The sequence below is a fragment of the Ursus americanus genome, chromosome 18 (genome assembly GCF_024610735.1).
Source record: "Ursus americanus isolate L20-20 chromosome 18, mUrsAme1.1.p, whole genome shotgun sequence".
Lineage (NCBI taxonomy): Eukaryota > Metazoa > Chordata > Mammalia > Carnivora > Ursidae > Ursus > Ursus americanus.
Genome location: NC_142144.1, coordinates 49,428,652 through 49,452,235, shown reverse-complemented (window position 1 = coordinate 49,452,235; position 23,584 = coordinate 49,428,652). Strand labels below are relative to the sequence as shown.

Sequence of the window (23,584 nt, the reverse complement as noted above, 5' to 3'; positions counted from 1 at the left end):
TCTTTCCTTCCCTCCCATCTGGCTAAAATATAGAAATAGTTTATACTTTTGTTTGTGGTGTTATCAACCTTTTTGGGGGAGATATACTTTTTATTGTGGTAAAATTTACATAACATGAAATTTACCTTTGTAACCATTTTTAGTCATAGAGTTTAGTACCATTAAATATGCTCACATTGTTGTCCTACCATCACTACCATCCGTATTTAGAACTTTTTCTATTCTCAAGATGAAACTGTGTCCCCATTAAATAATAGCTCCCCATTCCCCCTTCTCTCAGCTCTTGTCTTTTTATCCTTTTGCCCTGTGAATTTGCCGATTCTTGGCATCCTGTATAAATGGAATCATACAGTATTTTTCCTTTTGTGTCTGGGGTTTATTGCATTTGTCATGTCTTCCAAGTTTTTGCATGTTGTAGCATGTGTCACAATTTCTTTCCTTTTAAGGCTGAATAATACTCTGTTGTATGTATATACCACATTTTGTTCACCCACTCATCCACTGATAGTTATAATCACCTTTCAGTGATTATATTTTTCTTGTATTTTCATTTTATTTTACTGTACAGTTAACAAGACTATTAGTTAAGAAAAAATATTTTGTAACTATCGGGAGATAATTCACTGAAGTAAATGGCAAGTATATTTTGGAGTTTTATTTTCTAACTCTTGAGATTAACTTTCGATGTCAATAAATTGTTTTCATATACTTGAGACCATATACATATGGTATTTGTTTTTTGAGGTCATCTGTCTTAGTCTGTTCAGGCTCCTGTAACAAAATACCACAGACAGGGTAGCCTATAAGCAACAGAAATTTATTCTCACAGTGCTGGAGGCTGAACATCTGAGATCAGGGTGCCAGCATGGTCTGGTGAGGGCCTTCTTTTGTGTTGCAGATGTCTTGTCTTGTCCTCATATGACAGAAGGGGCCACAGAGCTCTATGGGGTCTCTTTTTTAAGGGCACTGATCCCATTCATGAGGATTTCATCCACATGACCTAAGAACATCCCATAGGTCCAACCTCCTACTGTCACCGTCTTTGGAGGTTAGGATTTCAACATGAATTTTAGGGGAACACAAACACTCAGGTCATAGCATCATTCATATAGTATTTTTATTTTTTTTTATTAAAGATTTTATTTATTTATTCGACAGAGATAGAGACAGCCAGCGAGAGAGGGAACACAAGCAGGGGGAGTGGGAGAGGAAGAAGCAGGCTCATAGAGGAGGAGCCTGATGTGGGGCTCAATCCCATAACGCCGGGATCACGCCCTGAGCCGAAGGCAGACGCTTAACCGCTGTGCCACCCAGGCGCCCCGATATAGTATTTTTAATTTAATTGCTGCCTTAATGTGTTTTCATACATTTTAGGTTCAATATATATAAAATTTTTTAAATTACTTAAAGAATTACATAGTGTTTACTTAAAGAATTACCTAGTATATCTTAAGTGTTTACTGAATGATCATTTGATTTTTTTCTGAAGAAAGATAGAAAAATTACTTTATGTAAGTATATTTATACTAAAGTCTATTTTAAAACATCTTTTCTTTAAAAAACAAAACTGGAAGTATCACAATCCCAGACTTGAAGTTATTACAAAGCTGGAGTAATCAAAACAGTATGGTACTGGCACAAAAATAGGCACATAGATTGGGGTACCTGCTGGCTGGCTCAGTCAGTAGATCATGTGACTTTTGATCTTGGGGTCTTAAGTTTGACCCTTGTGTTGGGCATAGAGATTACTTAAAAAAAAAAAAAAAAAGAATAGACACATAGATCAATGGAACAGAATAGAAAAACCCAGAAATAAACCATAGTTATATGGTCAGTTAATCTTCAACAAAGCTGGAATGAATATTCAATGGGAAAATGACCATCTCTTCAATAAATTGTGTTGGGAAAACTGGAGAGCTACATGCAAAAGAATGAAACTGGACCAATTTCTCACACCATACACAAAAATAAACTCAAAATGGATTAAGGACCTAAATGTGAGACCTGAAACCAAAAAAATCCTAGAAAAGAGCACAAGCAGTAATTTCTCTGACATAGGCCATAGCAACATTTTTCTAGGTATGTCTCCTGAGGCAAAGGAAACAAAAGCAAAAATACTACTGAGACTACATCAACATAAAAAGCTTCTGCACAGCAAAGGAAACAATCAACACAACTAAAAGGCAACTTACTGAATGGGAGAAGATACTTGCAAATGACCTATCTGATGGTATCTGAAATACATAAAGAACTGATAAAATTGAATACCCAAAATACAACCCACTTAAAAACTGAGCAGAGGATATGAACAGACATTTCTCCAAAGAAGACATCCAGATGGGTAACAGACCTGTGAGAAGATGCTCAGCATCACTCATCATCAGGGAAATGCAAATCAATAGTACAATGAGATACCACCTCACACCTGTCAGAATGGCTAAAATCCAAACACGAGAAACAACAAGTTTTGGTAATAATGTGGAGAAAAAGGAACCCTCGTGCACTGTTAGTGGGAATCCAAACTGGTGCAGCTACTGTGGAAATGGTATAGAGGTTCCTCAAAATTTAAAAATAGAATTACCTTGTGATGCATTAATCCCACTACTGGGTACTTTTCCAAGAAATATCAGAACACTAATTCAAAGGGATACATGCACCCCTATGTTTATTGCAGCATTATTTAAAATAGCCCAGATATGGAAGCAACACAGGTGTCCATCAATAGATGAATTGATAAAGAAGGTGGGGTACACACACACACACACACACACACACACACACACACACACTGGAATATTTCAGCCATAAAAAAGAATGAAATCTTGCCATTTGCAATGATGTGAATGGAGCTAGAGAGTAGTCTGCTAGGTGAAATAAGTCTGCTGGCCCTGTGCTAATAGAGACTTTTTTTTTTTTTTAAAGATTTTATTTATTTATTCGACAGAGATAGAGACAGCCAGCGAGAGAGGGAACACAAGCAGGGGGAGTGGGAGAGGAAGAAGCAGGCTCCCAGCAGAGGAGCCTGATGTGGGGCTCGATCCCATAACGCCGGGATCACGCCCTGAGCCGAAGGCAGTCGCTTAACGACTGAGCCACCCAGGCGCCCCTAATAGAGACTTTTTTAAAGACAGAAATGAGCCTTATATGAATTTATGTTCAAGTGTAAAAAAAATAATAGTGGTGAAACTTGATCTGCTACAAATTGGAATTTGAAATAAACTGCTGTGTGGAAGAAAACCTAACAGATGAAAGTGATTTATCAGAAAATGGAAAAGCAAATGATAGTTTGTTCAGCTATTTTAGAAGGATGGACTATAGTTAAAGCCAGAAACAATAGAAAATGTTGAGGAATCTTTCACAGAGGAACCAATTGTCCATATCCTGATTTTTTCCCTTCACCCTTCAATACTCTGGACTTGCACAAATTGGCCCTCTCAAAATCTGAGAATTGGAAAGCAACAGTGGAACCTCCAGAAAGCTCTACTGAACATTTGATAACTCGTTTACTAGAAATGTTAAGATTGCAACATATGACTGTACAAAAAGAGAGGCCTGGACTACAAACTACCTTCTGTACTCCCAGCAGCTACTGAACGACCCTCTTCCTCCAAAACTAACCAAAGTGAGACAGCCAAAACTTTTGGACTCTTTGAGTCTTAAGACGGCTTGTATAGATGGAAGTCATGAAAAAAGAGAAAGCAATTCTGGATCTTGCAAGCTTGAACAAAATGCTTCAAAATGGAATTAGAGCAATGCCAGCATATAAATATAGATGGAATTCTAGACCACCATTTCTAAAAAGTTCACTCACCACCAAACAGTTGATTGCAACTTCACATAACTTTAGGAATCCCAAAATCTCCATTTTAAATCCATGCCAAGAACTCTCAATCAAGCCTACTACTTCCCAAACAACTCAATCACTGGTTAAAATGGTCTAAACAAGACGTCTGCCATCAAGGTCTTCAATACCAGTTATACCTGTACCTCTGTCTTTTCCTGAAAATCAGGGAGAAGAAATTAAGGCACCAAGGACCAAAAAGAAATTTTACCAAAAACCATAGTTTGAATAGACTTTCTGTATTCAGAAGCTAAAGTGTTAATCACCTTCCTTTAAAGCTAAGGGTAAGTGTTCACCCATTGACCAAACGTAACTTTTCCTTCATAATCTTAGTGTTAGCAAATCTATTTCCAAGATGCTTGGCTAAAATATGGCTCGTTAGTTCTAAGATGCAGGTACTAAACAAACACACACACACACACACACACACACACACACACACACACACACACTAATAACTTCATGTGAAATGGACCGGAACTGGTACAAATCACTGCTGAGATGTCTATATATAAATCCAAGGGCTTCCATACTGACATATTTGACAATCTTTTCCATGTTATGTTTCAAAGGAATGTTTCACTTAGTAAACTATTCAGTTCAAAAGATTATCCTTTTGTTGTGATTGTTTCCCAGTACAATTCCATCATTAATAATGCTACAATTTGGGGGGGGGGAACCCTAAGACAAAAATTTCACTCTGAAATAGATTTTTGGGACTTTTTTAAATAAAGTGAACTAGCATACATGAATAAGGTATTGCAGTATTTTTGTAATAGTGAAGAATTAGAAGTAGTCTAAATGCCTATTAATAGCTGATAAAAGTGCATTGTAATATATTAATATAATGTGATACTGTATTACATTTAACATGAATAAATTGGATCTATATTTATCAAAATGGAAGGGCCTCAAAAGCAAAAGTTGAGTTAAAAGAAGGAAATTGAATAATAGTATATCATATATGTCAGAGTATATATTCTCTAAAATATAAAATTTTAAACCATATATTGTACTATATTTTTGTAGATATATGTGTGTGTACATACATACATATGTATCCATATATATGTTATCTATAGTTATCTATAGTTATCATAGTTATCTGTAACTAAACAGATACATATATAGTATTAAAACACAAAACAGAAATATACACACCAAATTAAAGGAACTGGTTATTTCTGGGGAGGGAAGAAAGGTGGACTATTATAGGAGATAATATTATTTACAGAATATTTTATTTTTTCACAAAAATAAAAGCTTTGAATTAAGTATGGCATAATATTAATGTTTTTAAACCCAAATGTTTGGCACATTAATGTTGGTTATATTACTCTCCATACTTTTGTTACATTTGAAATATTCTTTCTGTTTTTGAAGTATGTACTCAAAAACCTAGTAAAGCCACTTCTAGTTGAAAACACTAAAGAGATATTACATATGGGCACATATGTTCACTATAGCATTGTCTATAATTATGAAAAATGGAAACAACCCAAATAGCAGATGATACAACTGTATAACTAAAAGTTCCAAGAACTTCAATTTAAAAGAAAACTATTTTAATTAGTGGAATACACCATATTCTCAAACCATACACAGAAATCAATTCTAGATGAATGCAGGTCTAATTGTGAAGGGTTAAGTAATGGAGCTTTTATTTATCTTATTTTTTATTTTGGTGGGGGGAGGGAAAGAGAGAGGAGGGGGAAGGAACAGAGGGAGAGAGAGAGAGAGAATCTTAAGCTTCACACCCATTGCAGAACCCGATGTGGGGCATGATTCACAACCCTGAGATTATGACCTGAGCCAAAATGGAGAGTTGGATGCTTATCTGCCTGAGCCATCAGGAGCCCCATGTTAAGTCATAGAGCTTTTAGATGAAAACAGGAAAACATCTATTTGTCTGTGTAGTGGGCAAAGGTTTCTTAAAACAGATTAAATATAAACTAAAAATTTATAAACCATGTTATGTTAAAACCAAGAGCCACTGTTTATCAAAAGATATCATTAAATGACTTAAAAGGCAACATTCAGAGTGAAAAAAGATATTTGCAGTATATATGTCCGCCTGAATATCTGGAGAATTCCTATGAATGATTAAGTAAAGGACAGTCAACCCAATAAAAAAATGAGCAGAACACTTGAATAGATATATCATAAAAGAGCACATCCAAATGGCCGATGCACATAGGAGAAAAGTGCTCTACACTCAATTTGTCGTCTTCTTCTAGTTTTTGTAATTGGGAGCTTCGTTGTAGATCTTTTTTTTTTCTTTCTAATATATGCATATAGTGGGGTAGAAAGCCACGTAAGCAGTTTGTTAGCTCCTCATATTTTGAAATTTGGTACTTTAATTTTTTTATAATTCAAACTTTTTAAATTCCTCTTGAAATCTTTATCTGGAGGAAAAGGTTTGGAAGTTTTAAGTTGAGGGATTTCTCAGACATCTTTCTGGTATTGATTTCTAATTTAATTATATCATAGCCACTGAAGATACTTTCCATGATTTAGATCTTTTTAATTTTGCTGAGAATTGCTTTATGGTCCGGCATGTGGTTTTATCTTAGTGAAAACTCCATGACACTTGAAAACTGTTATTGGGTGGAATGTTTTATAAATGTCTATAAAAGTTTTTTCATAGTCTTTTCAAATATTCTGTGTCCTGTTTTCCATTCACTTTCTGTATTGATTGCTGAGACAGGTGTGTTTAAAATCTGTTTAAACATTTTCAGATTTTTAAAAACACTGTTAGCACAGGTTTCAAGTATCCTTTACCAGAGACTTGTTTATCCCTATTCATTAGATGACTCTTTTGGATTCTTTGTTGAATGTTCCCGGTGATCAACAGAGATTCTCCTCTCAAGCTGGTCAGAATTAAAGGTCTCCCAATCCTGTGTAAACTCTGGGAATAGTTCCTTTAAGAGCTCCATTGGTTCTCTGCCTGCCTTGTTGAATTTGATCCTACTTGTATGCAGCAAAGTATTTAGCTATAGACTCAAAAGGATTCTTTTTTTTTTTTTTTTAAGATTTTACTTATTTATTTGAAGAGAGAGACAGCCAGCGAGAGAAGGAACACAATCAGGGGGAGTGGGAGAGGGAGAAGCAGGCTTCCAGCAGAGGAGCCTGATGTGGGGCTTGATCCCACAACGCCGGGATCACGCCCTGAGCCGAAGGCAGACGCTTAAGGACTGCACTACCCAGGCACCCCTCAAAAGGATTCTTATGCAGATTTCTGTAGCTATTTCTTTTTGTAGCTCCCTCCTCTGGGAACTGTGTGTCACAAATTCTGTCATTTCAGCCTTCCCAAACTCCAGTGTCTTTCTCTTCATTTCAGCAAGGCCATCATGTTTTTTTTGGAACCTGTCTCCCTGCATCATAGTATGGAGACTGGCTCCTGGCAGAAATCTAGGCTATCATTAGGGCCCTCTTTGTTAATTTGCTTTCTCTCAGGGATCACAGTTCTCTGCTGCCTGTCGTCCAGCATCTGAATATAGTCATTTCATATAATTTGTCCAGTAAGAAGTAGATTTTTTTTTTTTAAAGATTTTATTTATTTATTCGACAGAGATAGAGACAGCCAGCGAGAGAGGGAACACAAGCAGGGGGAGTGGGAGAGGAAGAAGCAGGCTCATAGCAGAAGAGCCTGATGTGGGGCTCGATCCCATAACACCGGGATCACGCCCTGAGCCGAAGGCAGACGCTTAACCGCTGTGCCACCCAGGCGCCCCAGAAGTAGATTTTGAATTGTGGTCCTTCAGAGTGTCAGGAACATCAGAACAGGTGGGCCATAAACCAGAGTCAGTAAATATCCAATGTTCATCCTGCTCAGAGGTGCTGACTCCGACAGCCTTCCGCCAAACATCCAGTATGATGGGGTTTGTTGGTGCTTAGTTTGACTCAAGAACCGTTGGTCCCTCATATTTATATATACTTATTAAACGTAGGGACTGTGTAAGCTCTTTCCAGACAAAACAAAACAAACAAAACAAAAAACAAGCTATAAGTATAAAATACCTCTAAATAAACAAGAAATAACATTTCCAACAATTGTAGCCCTGTGTTCTGCTATGTTAGTGATCTGAAAGCCGAGGAAAACTAAGTCGAGATGAGCTACATCTGTTTTTTTCTTTGTTGGGGCCATCCTACTTCAGAATGTTCCATGTCCTTAGCTAAACTAGGCAGGAACCTCATCCAAACTTAGTTGCTGTGTGCATGGGTGTGTGTGTGTGTGCTCCTCCCATCAGTGTGGAACCTACCTGAGAACCTGTGGATATAGTCATAGAATCCTAATATTTTAGATCCTTATGTATGTGTGTTTATGTTTATATTAAAAATATAAGTATACACATCAAACTGTAAACATCAATTTTTCAAGAAATGAGTGAGGAAAAGCAGAAACTACTTGTTTTTTAATATTTATATAAAGTATAAATATAAAAAATGTATTTCTTAATACATAAATGTTATAATTGAATAAATTTTTTATAAAATAAAATAGGAATATAGTTCTTATATTGTTGAATACATATCAGTTTAGAGTTGCTGTATCTTCTTGGTAATGCATTCCTTTGATCATTATGTAATAGCCATCTTTAATATTATTTTTTCTTAGTGTATATTTTATTTTTTATGCTCCTTTAAAAAATCCTTCTCTTGCCTTAGACTGCATACATTTTGTTCATTTCTTTTTTTAACCTTTTCTGATTTGTAAATTTTATATGTGTTTTCCATTCCTTAAATGCTTTTTCTTGAAATTCTGCATCATTTATTTGACAAACTAAGGTTCATCAACCCCTTCAATTCTCCAACAATACAGGGTTCTTAAAATACTGTAACTCTGATCCTGTTCTTGATCTTATATTACTTTATTGTTCAGAATTTTAGTTCTACCGTGTTGTGTCTCTACCTTCATTTGAATATTGTTTTATTGACTTTACACGATAAATGTTGGTTTACTTCCATGTACATGTTTACAGATGTCTTTCTTCATCACTGCCTATTTTATTTCATATATTGATTTTGAGGGTTTTTTTTTTTTACCTAAAATATATTCTTTAATAGTTCTTTCACCTAAGATCTATGAATACTAAGTCTTTGAATGTTGAAGATATTACTTATTTTTCTTCTGACTTTTCTTGTTGCTATGAGAAGTCTTCTATTTCTCCAAAGCTCTTTAGTTGTTAAGTAACATCTCTTCTCAATATGGTTGATTTTAAGATTGTCTCTTTTTCTGTGCTGTCCTGCAGTTTCCCTGTTTCTAACTGTGAATATAGTTTTATTTATTCTGTTTGCAGTTTGTGATACTCTCTTAATCTATTAATCTATTCACATTTTTCATCAGCTCTCAGTTTTATATATATATATATATATATATATATATATATATAACTTTTTTTTTTTTTAATTTATTTGCGATAGAGAGAGCACATGAGTGGAGGGAGGAGCAGAGGCGGGGCAGGGAGAGGATCCCAAGCAGGCTCCACGCTCAGTGCGGACCCCTACACAGGGCTCAATCTCATGACCCTGAGATCATGACCTGAGCAGAAATCAACCCAGGCACCCCTCTCCTTGAATAATTTCTGAGATGCCTTTTGGGCTTCTCATTCAAACATTCTTTATATATTGTTACTGTTTTCCTTCCTTTTGTTTCTTTATGTTGTCTCTAATTTTACTAGTTTTCATTAGCTTTGTCTGTGTGCTATTTAACACATTCATTGAGCTTTCAATTATTATGTTTTTAAAAATATATGTTTTGGCCCCTTTTTTTCCTTTTTTTCAACATTTTTAAAACTCTAATTATATAAAAACTCGTTTTGAATTGTTCTATTATTTTTATTTCCCTACTGTGCATTCTCTCATTTTGGTGGGGTGATATGTAGAGTGTCATTAGTGGCTTTGAACTTATTCATACAATTATTCTTATCTGCAAATTTAACTTCTTTTGAGTTTTATTTTCTGTGGTGCTCTTTCTCCAGTCCATTCTCTCAGTTCTGGAAGCCTGTCTGTAATGGATGATTGTGTCTGCCTGAACTCTCCAATGGACACTGGCCATGAACCAGTTTTTACATTACTGTCAATTCTTTAGATCTCTGCAAATGTATATGGCTTGATTTTTGAAACCAGTTAATATAGGCTTGCCTCTTTTTAATGAAACTCCAGCCAGATAAACTGTGATATTTTTGTCACACTCAGCAAATTTTTGTCTCCCATCTTGCTACCGTTAGCCCCATTTTGTCTCTCAGCCATAGAGGGCCTTGGGCTTAAACTTCCATCCCCATTCAGGTCTGAAGGTCTGAGGTCTCCATAGGTGGTATTTGATCCAGTCTCTCATCGTGGTAGTTTAATTCCATTTTACTAGTAGGGGTTCTCTGTCTCTTCTTGGCATCTAGAATGTACTCTTTTGGCTTTCAGTATATGTATTAACATTTTATCATGATTTTTCCATAGGATATCTGTGTGTTAAGAAGTGTTGGGTTGGGGTGCCTGCCTGGCCGACAGTTAATATAGCATGTGACTTTGATCTTGGGGCTATAAGTTCGAGCCCCACGGTGGATGTAGAGATTACTTAAAAATAAAATCTTAGAAAAAAAAGTGGTTGGGTAACTCAGTACATTATTTCTTTTTATCATATAATCTATGTTTTAAGTATTTAACATATTCACTTAGATAAATTTTAAAATCACTTAAGACATTTTACTTCCCAGATTCTCATTAAAATTCAATTTTAATTGTTAGGATTTGTTAATAGTGGTATATTTTTCTTTTATTTTACTACTGTCTAATTCATATTTTGTTAAATATCTTTAATACTTTCATCTGTTTGCTACATTATTCCTTAACTTACATGTTTTAAATAATCATTTATTATGTTAATTTTCATAGGATGAATCTTCAAGAAGAATTGGATAAACTTAAAGTACGTATATCTGTTGATAAGGCAACAATACAAGAATTGAATACGTGTATGGCAGAGAAAAGAGAAGGTACATTTTTTTGTGAGACTGTTTATTGCAGGCATTTTAAAATAATCTAGTTCTTGATGTTTTATTTTCAATTCCTTGTACAAATCTTATCCTTGTTCCCCTTCTGTCTACTGCTTTACTTATTGATATGTCATTAACATTTTTACCTTACACGAGGAAATCAAATAGGATGCCTGAAAGTCAGCTTTATAATTCATTAAAAATTCTAAAGAGATATTTGATAAGGAAAAAAGATGTTTGTTTTTCGATTCATCAATAAGGTTTTACTAGTTATGTGTGTTCAGAGTTCTATAAATTATATAGAGTTATTGTATTAGATATTAATAATTCATTTATATTTTTGTTTGATATTACATTTTTCTGGAACTCATTTAGTTCTCATCTATTGTCCTGGAATCGAAAGCGTAGAGTTAGAAGGAAACTGGAGATCTGCAAGTCCACCACCTTCCTGATCACTAGCCTAAAACTGTTTAGTAAAAGGAATGTATCAGTTCCAACTGAAGGGTTATTCCTTTGTTAAAACCAAGATAACTGTATTTTCTATAAGACTTCAGTCCATACTGAAATACCTCATTAGAAAAAAATAAATTTGATAGCTTCATTGTTACCACTGTACTTTTTAGGTATTCACAATTTATAATTAATAAATAACTTAATAATTTATACTTAATAAGTTTTTGTATACCACTCATCTGCCCATTGTCCCAATTACTGTTGTTCCAATCGCTCTTAGTTAAGTCACTGGTGACTTGTCAGAGCCAATGTTTGAAATCAACTATTTTACACCACTGATTTATTAATTTATTTATTTTTAAAGATTTTATTTATTTATTTGTCAGAGAGAGAGAGAATGCAAGCATATGCAGGGGGAGTGGCGGGCAGAGGGAGAAGCAGGCTCCCCGCTGAGCAAGGAACCCGATGCGGGACTCGATCCTAGGACCCCGGGATCATGACCTGAGCCAAAAGCAGATGCTTAGCTGACTGAACCACCCAGGCGTCCCTACACCACTGATTTATACTATATTTCAAGCTTACTCCTTCATTGGCTTCTGAAACATTGATTTCCCTTTGTTTTAACTGTGCTTGCCTCTCTTCTGTTTCTTCCACTGGAACTTCCTTCCATTTATTACTTAACTATTGGGGTTCTCTAAGATTTTATCCTTGGCTTACTTTTCAAGAATAATAACTTTATTGTTCCTGGAAAAATTACACATACTTACATATATTCAAGAAATAAGAAAGAATAAAAAAAGACAAAAGAAAAGCATCCTAATTCACACACACTTAAAAATCAAAATTTCGGGGGCGCCTGGGTGGCACAGCGGTTAAGCGTCTGCCTTCGGCTCAGGGCGTGATCCCGGAGTGCTGGGATCGAGCCCCACATCAGGCTCCTCTGATGTGAGCCTGCTTCTTCCTCTCCCACTCCCCCTGCTTGTGTTCCCTCTCTCGCTGGCTGTCTCTATCTCTGTCAAATAAATAAAATAAAATCTTTAAAAAAAAAAAAATCAAAATTTCGATCTTAAATAATTATCAAATCAAACACCTCAATACTTATAAAGAAAGAAGCCTAGTTAGATAAATTGTGGAAAAAGAAAACCATAGTGTATGCTATTTTTAAAAAAGATATTTACATATGATTTTGTTTGGCACCAATCAAATAAAAAGAAACAGGTGTAAACATGAAAGAACTGTTGAACTTTAGGTAAATGTCTCATTACTTCAATAAATATTAATTTCTAAAACTTCCCTCGAAGGTTAAAAAGAAAGGTTCTAAAAACACTGAAGACAGAATTACTTTGTATTTTTAAAAGTATATATTTCAGATTCAGGGCATATTAAAAATTAATTCCTTGCCATGTAAGATGAAAATAACAGTTGTTTTTATAAAAACATTTTATTTTGTTTCCCTCACATCTTTTTTTTTTTTTTTTATGTTTTTTTTTTTTTTTTTTTAATGATTTTTTATTATATTATGTTAGTCACCATACAGTACATCCCCGGTTTCCGATGTAAGGCTCGATGATTCATTAGTTGTGTATAACACCCAGTGCACCATGCAATACGTGCCCTCCTTACTACCCATCACCTGTTTCCCTCACATCTTGAGTCTTGTTCATTAAATGACCTTTTAATTTTATCAGAGTCTGTAACTTAATATATTGCAACAATGATTTCCTCAGTTTTAAAGTTTTATTTTTATATACAATGGACTCAGTACTCATCACAGTTTTTAAAGCCACAGCCTTTCTATTCATGAGTTCTTATTTTGATTTATTTTTTGATTAGCCAGATAGAACTGAAACTGCTTTTTTTTTTCAAGAAGGAATCAAAATAGCCATACGTGTAAGAACTTAGATGTTTGAAAATATGTTTCAACAGTCGTTATAGTCAATGAATAAATTGGCTAGGTATAATTTTATCATTTCACACTTTTTTCCCCCTCAGACCTTTCTAGATATTACTCATTTTTAGAATGGAAGGTTGTTGTCGAGATATATTATAGAGAGGTGTCTGGTTTTCCTTCCCTCCTGTACCTCACTCCTTTCTTTGGATGTGACTTGCTTTTGCTATGTAAATTTTTAGTTTCTTCAACTTGATGTTCCAAAATTTTCAAAGAATTTGTCTTGATATACTTTGTTCTAAATCATATTTTTGGGTTATCCATGTGATTTATTACTTGTCAATTAAGATCTTCCTGTATTACAAGGAAATGTATTTTTGCATATTCCATCTTTTTATACTCTAATTCGAGGATAATTCTTTATGTTTGGTTACTTTTTGTCTGGGTTTCATATCTGTTTTCTTCTAATTCTTTAATCTTTGTCTTTTTCTTCTGCATTCAGTTTGTCTAAAGACTTTACCTTCATCAATAATTCAATTTTGAGCTATCTATATATATTCTTTCCTTTGTTCTTTCTAATATTATTATTAAATCTACAGTGATGTTTTCTGGTTCTTAATGTATTGCTTCAACTCTTAAATTCCCACTTTTTTCCTTTGTATATCTTATTATTGATTTTCTGAGCTCATATGTTTTTAAATTCAGGTTTATGGCAAGTTCTTTTCTTTCTTTGATTGTGTTTTCTTCCAGACTGGATTTTAAATCTGTATTTTGTTAAATGTTCATTTCACTCCACCTACAAGAGAGTGTTTCCTGTTCGGGAAGGGGTGATCCCAGGGATTTAAAATGATATTTGGCTTTGCATGTAACCAACGTAGTGGTTCTTATCTTTACCAAGAATCATTTATGCTGCTCTTCATTCCTTCTTGTAGATCCAGATTTACATTTGATGTCCTTTTCTATTTTCCTAAAGGACTCCCTTTAATAGTTATATAGTACACATCTGCTGGTGATGAATTCTTTCAGGTTTTATATACCTGTAAAAGCAATCTTTATTTTGTCTTCATTTTTGAAAGATACTTTCACCAAGTATAGAATTCTGTATTGGCAGTTTTTTTTTCTTTTGATACTTAAAAAAAATTGCTCCACTCTCTCTGACTTAAAATGCTTCCAATGATAATTCTCCTGTCATTCTTATCTTTTTTCAAAGATACATAACAAGTCTTTTTTCTTTTTCCTGTTCTCTGCTATTGGGAAAAGGAACTATTCTTGGGCCTATGTGAATTTTGAAGATTATTTCCTCTAATCCTTTTAGGTGGTTCTTTTTTGGGGTTGTTTATATACATTTGTGTGCTGATCAGTACTTAGCCGAAGACTTGAGGGGGGACCCTCTGTAGATCGTCAGAGCTCTCCCTGTCTCTGAGAAGTTTCTCTAGTACTTTACCCTGCAAACTTGAGCTTCCTTGGCCTCCCTGGACTCTGGGGTCTATCACTGAAATTTAAGAAGATCACCAGACTCCATTAAGTCCTTCATTTTTGTGCTGTGGCCTGGAAGCTCTCTATGCAGTACGTGGGAGCAATGATTGAGTTCACTTCATTTGTTTGCCCTCTCTCAGGGATGACTACCTTCCATCGTCTTATGCCCAGCGTCTGACAACCATTTTTTCATCTATTTTCTCTAGTTTTAGTTGTTGCACATGGACAGGTAAATTTGGTGCCCTGGTACTTACTTTTATTGTCATTGAACATGTTTTCCCTGGATTAAAATCCTAAATCTATATGAATAGTAGCTTTTTTCCATGTACCAGATGTATTTTTTTATTTCTTGCCACCTATTTTCCCCTGGCTATTTTTACAATGATTTCCAAAGTTATGCATGTTCTTAGAACAAACTCATTACCTTTCCTCTCAAATCAGTTCTGTCTCTTCTAACTTCCCACATGAGAACCTTAACCCCCTACCATACTAAATTCCTCTTTACTGAAAATTGCAATTCATAGTGTAGTGAGTCTCCTACAATCCCATTATATCTCTGTTAGGAGTTCAACTGAGCTGGAGAGAGGTGAGCTGCCAGGTGTCTATGTAGCTGATTTAAGATAATAAGCCAAAATGAAAGTAACAGTCAAGCCTGTAATCACTTACTATATAAGCAAGAGGCTGAAGTGGAGAAAGTGACAACTCCCTCTGTTCTGTCTTCCGCCTGGAATGGCACACCAGTTGAGGATCCCATGGATCAGCATAGACAGAGATGTCGTCTTACAGCCAAAGGAGCCCTGAGCTAAAGTCTCCTGCATTGTTATGACCTGGGTCTTGGGGGAGAAAGATGGGGAAGGCTGGGAGAGGAAAAGTACTGTGTCCTGAGTCAGATGGAAGAAAAATGTCTTTAAGTTTACCTCCACCTGAGCCACCAATAAGGCACTTGAAGAAGGCCACCAATCAGGAGGTTTCACATGGAAGCCTAGTGGAGACACCCAAGCTAGGAACACAGATATGCATAAGAATGTGGTTGGCCAGGGGGAACCTGAGCCCTTGACTATAACTCCCTTCCAGGACCACAGTCCATTGGCCGTGTACCAGGTCTGGCTGGGGAGGGCAGCTTTCCCTTACGGGGCATGCCAGATAAAGCATGTAATACCTATGATCAGGCCTGAAAAATCAATGATAGGATTAGGTTTGGAGCAGGAATCCTCAATCTTTACCACAAACTCACGAGTATGTTCATAAAAACAGTTTATGGTATTCTTCATTGAAAGATGAAGGCTTGTTTGTTAATAAAAGAATGAAACAAACATGTGAAAACTCATTTACAAACAACAGCAAGCATTTTTTTTTTCTTTTTGTATGTGGGTGTGTGGATTGGCTGAAGCAGTTCTCCTTGCTGTGTGTCATCTGGTCCAGCTCTTTTCTCAGCCTGCAAGTAGAGTTTACTTCTGTTGCACGTGTCTATTTCTTGGCTACCAAGGGACAAGTATAAACAGAGCCTCTAAAGCCTAGATTTAAAACTGGCACATTGTAACTTCTGTCCACATTCTTTGGCTAAAATAAGTCATTTTATTAAATACAGCTAGCAACAATTCATATGTCTTATTTGTATGAGTTTCTGTGGAGGGTTGTGGGCGTATTTCAGACTTGTTAGGCCCTCACCCGTAAATTTTCTAGAAGTCCTTTTTTCCAGCTGCAAGTATCTACTAAGTATCACATATTACTTTCAGAGATTATCAGAAACAGGCATGACAGTCACACCCAGAGGCCATGTCTTAATGTGAATATCTTGGATTTGGCTTGTCCTGCCAGTGTGTCAGTGGTTGCTCCTTTGATATGGTGAGAAACACTATCATTTCCAACCCTGAAAGTACTGGAACACATGTACTTCTATATGCCTGTGGCTGCTCCTTTCTGAGCTCAGTTCTTTCCTCTAGAACCTAGTCAAATAGAGCCATAACAACCAATTCATTCTACACTGGAACTTCCTCACTCATTGTTACAAATTTACGAGCTACACTTTTTGTCTTCCATGGTTTGTCAGATGGCAGTTTGCCAAGTGTTTGCCACTACATAACATGGGTCACCATTTTCTCAGCTCCTGGAACATTCTTTGGCACCCACCACCCAGTCGTTAAATCAGTGCCACATAATTTAGGTTTTTATCATAGCAGCATTCACTTCTCGTTATCAACTTCTGTACCTGACAGCTTTTGCTACCGTATAAACAACCATGAAATTTCAATGACTTGCAATAATATACGTTATTTTTTTGTTGATGGTTTCTGCAGCTCAGCTGGAGCCAGTGTGCTTCAGGCTGCAGTTCTGTTGTTTGTCTGGAGAATATTGGGCTCAATATCTCAGGCCCAGGGTGAAGGAGCCAGTGACTATCTGGACATATTCTTTCCAAAGCAGATACTGGAAATTTCCACAGGAAGAGGAGAAATACCCAAGTTCTAGGTTTATAACAGGCACATTCTTATCTATAGGCACATTCCTTTGGTCAAAGCAACTCATATGGCCAAGCTCAACATCAGTGGAGTGGGGATCTATACTCCACCCATGACGGTAGAAGAGAATGACTAATAATTGACCATAGTGTGATATCAAAGTATAAACCAAAAGCATTTGCTGTTTTTCAGGTACCTACTGCTCAAAATCATTAGTACACCAAAGCGGCATATTTTCGGGTGGCGTATCCTGCAACCCCTCATAATAATAGATTTTTTAAAATAACTTGAGAAAATAGCTAAAAGAATCTACCAGGAGGGGAAAAAGTTGTGGAAGAATTTAATTTGTTCATATGATCTAAGAGAATTAAGAGAAAAGAAAAACATAGAAGGAAGGATAAGTGTGAACAATTATAAATAAGCAGTGTTAAAAGTTAAAAAGTGGAGAGGGAAGAACCCCCTGGGAAAGAATATAAGTCAGAATGAATTTTTATAATAAAAAGAAAAGGAAGGCATTTAAAACCAAAACATTAGAAATAAATCTCCAGCAAGGGGAACATGTGCTCACACATCCAACATAGGACAAAAATAGAACTGCATATTTCTGACTAGGACCTCTAGGTTCATTTCTCAAATCCTGAGATCCTTAATGGGAGGAGAATCAAGGGACAGAGTGGGTTCCTTGTTCCCCTCTATCACTTGGGCCTAGCTCCTTGAATATGCTTTATAAAACTGTGAAGGTGAGAAGCTAAAGTTTTCAACAGAAAAGCACAGGTGAACATGGTCAACCCGTCCACCAGTGGACTTTGCACACACCCAGGAACACAAGGCAGCAATCAAATTCATTTTTAAATCAGTCTTCGGCATTTGTTTTATTGGAATTATTTTGCTATTTTTAGCATTCTGTGCTCTTTGATTAGAAATATTTTCTTCTTATTTTTAAGAATAAATATTTCACTTAGAACTATAGCAGATATTTAAATGACTTGAACAGCTGAATTGTATTTGCATATTATTTCTATACTGCTGAAAGAGTGTTGTAAATGAATTCAGCACCATGGTGTTAGGGGACTAGAAAAAGAAACTTGGGAACCAATAGATTATTATCAAGGTAAAGGTACATATTCCCCAGGTGGCAAATTCTACCTATTCTAGCTTTTATTATCCTTAGGATAGTGTTCTATTTATTTCATGAATACAGAAGTTTTAATTGGATATGTCATGTTTCAAAGACAAAAGAAATGCCTAATTCACTCTAACAAACTTGTTAGTCACTGTTTATACCAAGAGGATTTCTAATCTACAGAGAATAATATTGTTTTCTTTTTCCTTTGTTGATAAATCAAAGTTTTACACTGACCTACAGCAGCCAAGCATACTTTAAAGCAAAATCACCTCAGTCTAATACAGATACATATCCTTTTAGCTTTATGTATTCTTTTTTGCCCTTCTTTTGATTCTTTAAGAAATGTTGTATCCTAAAAATAATTCAGTAAGAAAATATTAAATTTGTCACAATAATTTATTTGATTGGAGAACATTTATTTATGTTTTAATGTATTTAAATTTTAATAGTATTAACTGAAATTTTATGATTTTTTTCCCTTTAATTTTGACACGTTGCTTGTACATTTTTGCTCAGTTGAAAAGGTTTTGGTAGTCACAGTCATGGTCAGTATAGGAATTATCTGTAGAAACAATTTCACCTGTTATCTGGGTTTCTGTGTGTTATATAAAGTGACAGTTTTTCTGGAAATGTGATTTTTATGGTTTATTCTGCCCAGTGCATGATTTTTTACCTGAAAAAAAGGTGGTGGTAGGGGCTGTTACAGTTTCAATCCACCCTAATTCAGTAAGTGTTTGCTTTGTTCAGCAATCACTCTGATCCTCCTGGCAGGGAACAAGATCCAGAGAACAAAACTAGTAGTGACTGTATAGATAAGAAGGCAGCGAATTCTGCTTTTAAGGCAAAGGGGGAATAGTCTACAAAAGAATGAAAATAGGAATAAAAGTATAGCATTGTTAACCTGAAGATCTGTTGTACCTTTGAAAGTCTTACACTGGGGGAAAAAAAAGACGACACTACAAAGGTATGTAATTATGTGATTGAAAATCTTGGAAAAGGTCACCATTTAGTTCCCAGCCATATACTTGACAATAAAATAGACTGGATTATTCATAATTGAGAAACTTAGAACCCTTTTCCTTAAAATGACAGGACGGTGTTTCAGCAGTATATGAGGTACCATAATATATTATTTATTCTCTCCCAGAACAACTCTGTAGATACGGTGAAGATGACGGGGTCAAGAAGAGTACTCCAGAGAAGAATGGGAAAGAAATGTCGGAGCAGACATTGCAGAAGGTAGTCTAATCTTTAAAGATATTGAGCTGAGGAAGTTAAATCTGAATTTTAACATAAAGGATTATATTTTAAAACGAGGGCTCATGAACTTAAACCTTGTGTGAATCCTTAATTTAAATTCATAATTCAAAATCATTCACTTGCCAAAATGGGTTAAAAAAAATCAATGTTAGTGAAATAAATGTGGAAACACTTGTGCTTCTGTTGACATAGATTAAAAATATCTTCAAAGATGAAATGAAGAGAATGACAATGGAAATTATAAAAATTTATACTATATGTGCTTATTAGTTATAACGTAGCAGTTTAACTTTAAAATGGGACATGATGAGACTCTTATACTTCAAAAAGCATATAGATTTGCAATATTTGAACTATTAAAACTGAGCATAGTTTTAGCTTCAGTGAATTAAAATGGTAATATGTTTATAATTTAATTTTAAACTTAAAAATATACATAACTCATCTCATTTTAGATAGAAATTTATGCCCATATAATTTAGGATTGCTCTCCCTGTTTTAATAGAACCACTCATACGAACCCTGCAGTCACTTTACAACATGCCTATAATTAACAATAAAATGTTCTTTAAAAATCTTAACATTTATCTTTATAATTTTATACTTAATTCATATTTTTATATATAAAAACATTCTTATCAAGATCTATTAAGTTGGCTTGGTTGCATTTTAGCACTTGTTGTTAAAAAGAAAATATTCTTTAAGATTTATCCTTAAACCTGGTTGTCATTTGCTACACTGGATACTTAGATAAAGCTGGAAATACACAAATATATAAACAAAAATAATAATGTGGCTACTTATATTTCTTGCATCTGTGACTTGACTTAGAGGAAATCTAGTGACTTACAACAGAAGATGTGGTCCCTTCCAGTTCTAACACTCACCATACGTCAGGTAATAAAGGCTGTCATCTCATTACTGAATAACATATATCAGGTTAACACAATAACATACAGAACAAGAAATGCTCACATTCATTTATCTTAAGGGTAAAATGAGTAATTGAAACATGCATTATCAGCTGGAATGTCAGTTTGCACTAGCTTATCTTCTTTGTTTCAGAGCAACATTTTTGTTTGCTGGGGTTTCTGTAATTTTTCTCTTTATGGCTATATAATTGTATACTACTACCTACTAATTTCTTAGGGTAGAAACCCTAAAGAAATCCATTATTTCATTCCAACTGCCATAAATGGCTACTACAATAGTGGATCCAGAAATCCATTTTAAGTCCTGAAAAGCCAAGAGGAATTATTTGCATTGGACCATAACTAATTTGTCACTTTTTTTTATATTAACCTAATACAGTTGTATGAGTCACGATTTAACTTCTTTTAGTTGAGTTTCCTGATTTTAAAAGCATGTATTGTAAAACTCTTTCAAAATAGGTTTAAAAGATAGCAACAACATGAAAACAATATTTGTTTACATAGTAGAAATAAAACATACAAAATTATTTTTTTAATAATGTATTAACATTTCACACTGTCGTGGCATGAATTGAGTCCCCCCTCACCCAACTTTATTATGTCAAAGTCCTAATTCCCGTTATCTCAGAATGTGACTCTATTTGGAGATGAGGTCTTCAAAGAGTTAATTAGGTTAAAATGGGATTGTTGGGGTTTAAACTACCCACTCTGTGGTATTTTCTTATGGAAGCCCTAGCAAAGTATTACACTTTACAAAGTCAAGTGTTTTATTTCAGTTTTGAAAGGAGCCATCTTTTTTGGTAAATTATTTAAATGATCAGTACTGGAGGAAAAGTATGCACTTGAGTTGATTTACAGACAAACCAAATGCCTTTAACAAATCCCTAGACTTTCCTTCTCAAATATATGTTGAAATTTTCCTTTCTGTTTCTGGAGGCTTAACATCACTTTAACAGTAATTTTTAAGAGTATATTTTGAATAACATTTTAATATGTGCTATGGGCTTTCCTTTTTTCAAGTCTTTAGAAGTAGTGTCTCTGTTTTGTTATTTGTCCTCCATTTTAAACTTAAATGCAAATAATTTTGACTAGTTTTTATGATTGAACATGGATTCACATTAGACAGTTAACAGACTTAAACATTTTAAATGTAACAGGCTTTAAACAGACACTTTTCCAGTGGTACATAAAATTTTCATGAGTTGTACCCAAACTTAAATGGATTTTAGTCAAAAGAAAAAGGTAATGCTAATTTCCAGAACTGAAATATCATATTCAAGATGTTTGTTACATTTGTTCATAACATGTTGATTTAATGGCTAATTCAGCAATATTTAGTGCAAGTAATTATTTTTCAGCTCAAGTAATTTTATTAAGTAGCTGTTATGGATTAATAATAATAGAGACATTAATGATGATGGTGATGGTGATGATAAACTGTTTAGACCTGACTGTCTACCAGGAACTGTGGTGTATGATCATATTTAATACTTATAATCTGCAAGACAAGTATTACTATTCCCATTTCACAAATGAGGAAACTTTAAAATAGGTTAAATATGTTACCAGGTTAAGGTAACCTGAGCTGGAAATTAGATAGAGACCAGAACAAAATTTAATTTCCCCAAGACTACACTGTTTCTTAATATTTTTATATCACCACTGTCAAAATCAATTAAAAAAAAAGAGGTGTAATCGCTTATTTGCACAAAATAGATTTTAAAATATACAGTCTAGTCTAGTTACTCCATCATGGAATCTAACATGGTAAAATATTTTAAAATATATATGTGGAAAGTATACTGTTGTTTGCAATGATTATAACCACTAAGAAACTGAAGAGATTGTAAAAAGGTTATATTCCTTATTTTGTAGTATTTTTTATTAAATAGAGAATAAAATTTGGCATAGAATGATTTTGAAAAAGTAAGCGGTTTTCAGCCATAGTTCATGTGTTCTTGAACACTGTATTTTTTTGTCATTTTATCCAGCTCTTCAATAAAGTATTTGTGCTGTAAAGGAACAATAGAATTTCTCTTGCAAAAATACACAGAGGTCTGCAATAGTCTCGTACAAACTCTTTCATATATCTCTATTCCAGGTCAGGAGTAAGCCCTATAAATACATAGGTCTAACAGTAGGTGACTATATCATACTATAGAATTGCAAATTTAAATTAGATGAGATTCTTAATATTTGTGTTGGGAAGTATCCATGTCCTGAGACAGGATAACCAATCGGTGAAGTCTGCTGAATTAAATGAAGGAGGTTGACCTCACAAGAAGAATAGGGGGTGCAGAAGGATAGGTGAATCAGAAAAGACTGAATATTATGTTTAGAAAACAACTTACATCTTCACCACCATAACTAAGTCCAGTAAACTGGAAAGCAGTAAGAATATGCATAAGTTTCATCTTGTAGATTTCTGGAATATTTTAAGTTATTGGTTGTCAGTACATCAAGTTTGTTTCTCCTTTGAAGAATTGTTTTAAAAGTAAAAATGAGTCCATATAGTGTTCCAATCATTTAGGTTTCTTGCTTGACCCCAGTTCTTTGTTCATTTCCATATGTATCTGGGTAACTCTTCCCTATAGGGCTTGTAGAAGAGTGTGAGGGGCACAAAATCTTGAATTTGAATCCCATTTCAAAGCAGGAAATGTTTACCTCTCTGAATTATTTAAGTTTTCAGAGCCTCTATTTCCTCCTCTGGGAAGATAATTATTGGCTGTACTTACTTCACATGGTTTTGAGATGATCTGAAGAGATCATGTTTATGAAACCGTCTTGTAAATGGTAAACTACTTTACAAACAATATTGATTTTTTATTTTTCAAGATTTCAATTGAGATCAACTCCTCCTTGCCAGTGCCTTTCTTTCCAAATAATTTTTGAAATTTCTTAAGGTCATATGTTTTCATTTCTATGTCCTACAATGAGAACAATGTTTATTGAAATAAATGAATGCAATCTTGGAATAATTGTAATTTTAAGTTGTTAGACTTTTTTTCAGTAAATGTTTCTTTATTGTATAAACTAAGGACCTCATGACTACTAAAATTGCATTTTTCTAATTTAGAATAAAGCAGCCTTGGTAGATTATATTTTATATAGGTAATCATTTTTTTCATATGATTGTTAGATATTGAAGAAAATTGTTATTTTA

The 23,584-nt window shown here is 34.6% G+C and overlaps 1 protein-coding gene and 1 pseudogene across 5 annotated transcripts in view; both read left to right on the top strand.

Moving 5' to 3' along the window:
• CNTLN (centlein) overlaps positions 1 to 23,584 on the top strand; it is a 286,705-nt gene that overhangs the window by 170,926 nt on the left and 92,195 nt on the right. For all 5 annotated transcript variants that reach the window (XR_015727497.1, XM_087869621.1, XM_045780217.2 and 2 more), the window contains 2 exons: positions 10,730 to 10,830; positions 19,377 to 19,468. Coding sequence is in view for 4 of the 5 variants with exons in the window: in XM_087869621.1 (XP_087725747.1) it covers positions 10,730 to 10,830; positions 19,377 to 19,468 (193 nt within the window). In the remaining variant the exon portion in view is untranslated. The remainder of the gene's footprint in view (positions 1 to 10,729; positions 10,831 to 19,376; positions 19,469 to 23,584) is intronic.
• On the top strand, positions 3,121 to 4,210 carry LOC123780992 (protein FAM217A pseudogene; annotated as a pseudogene).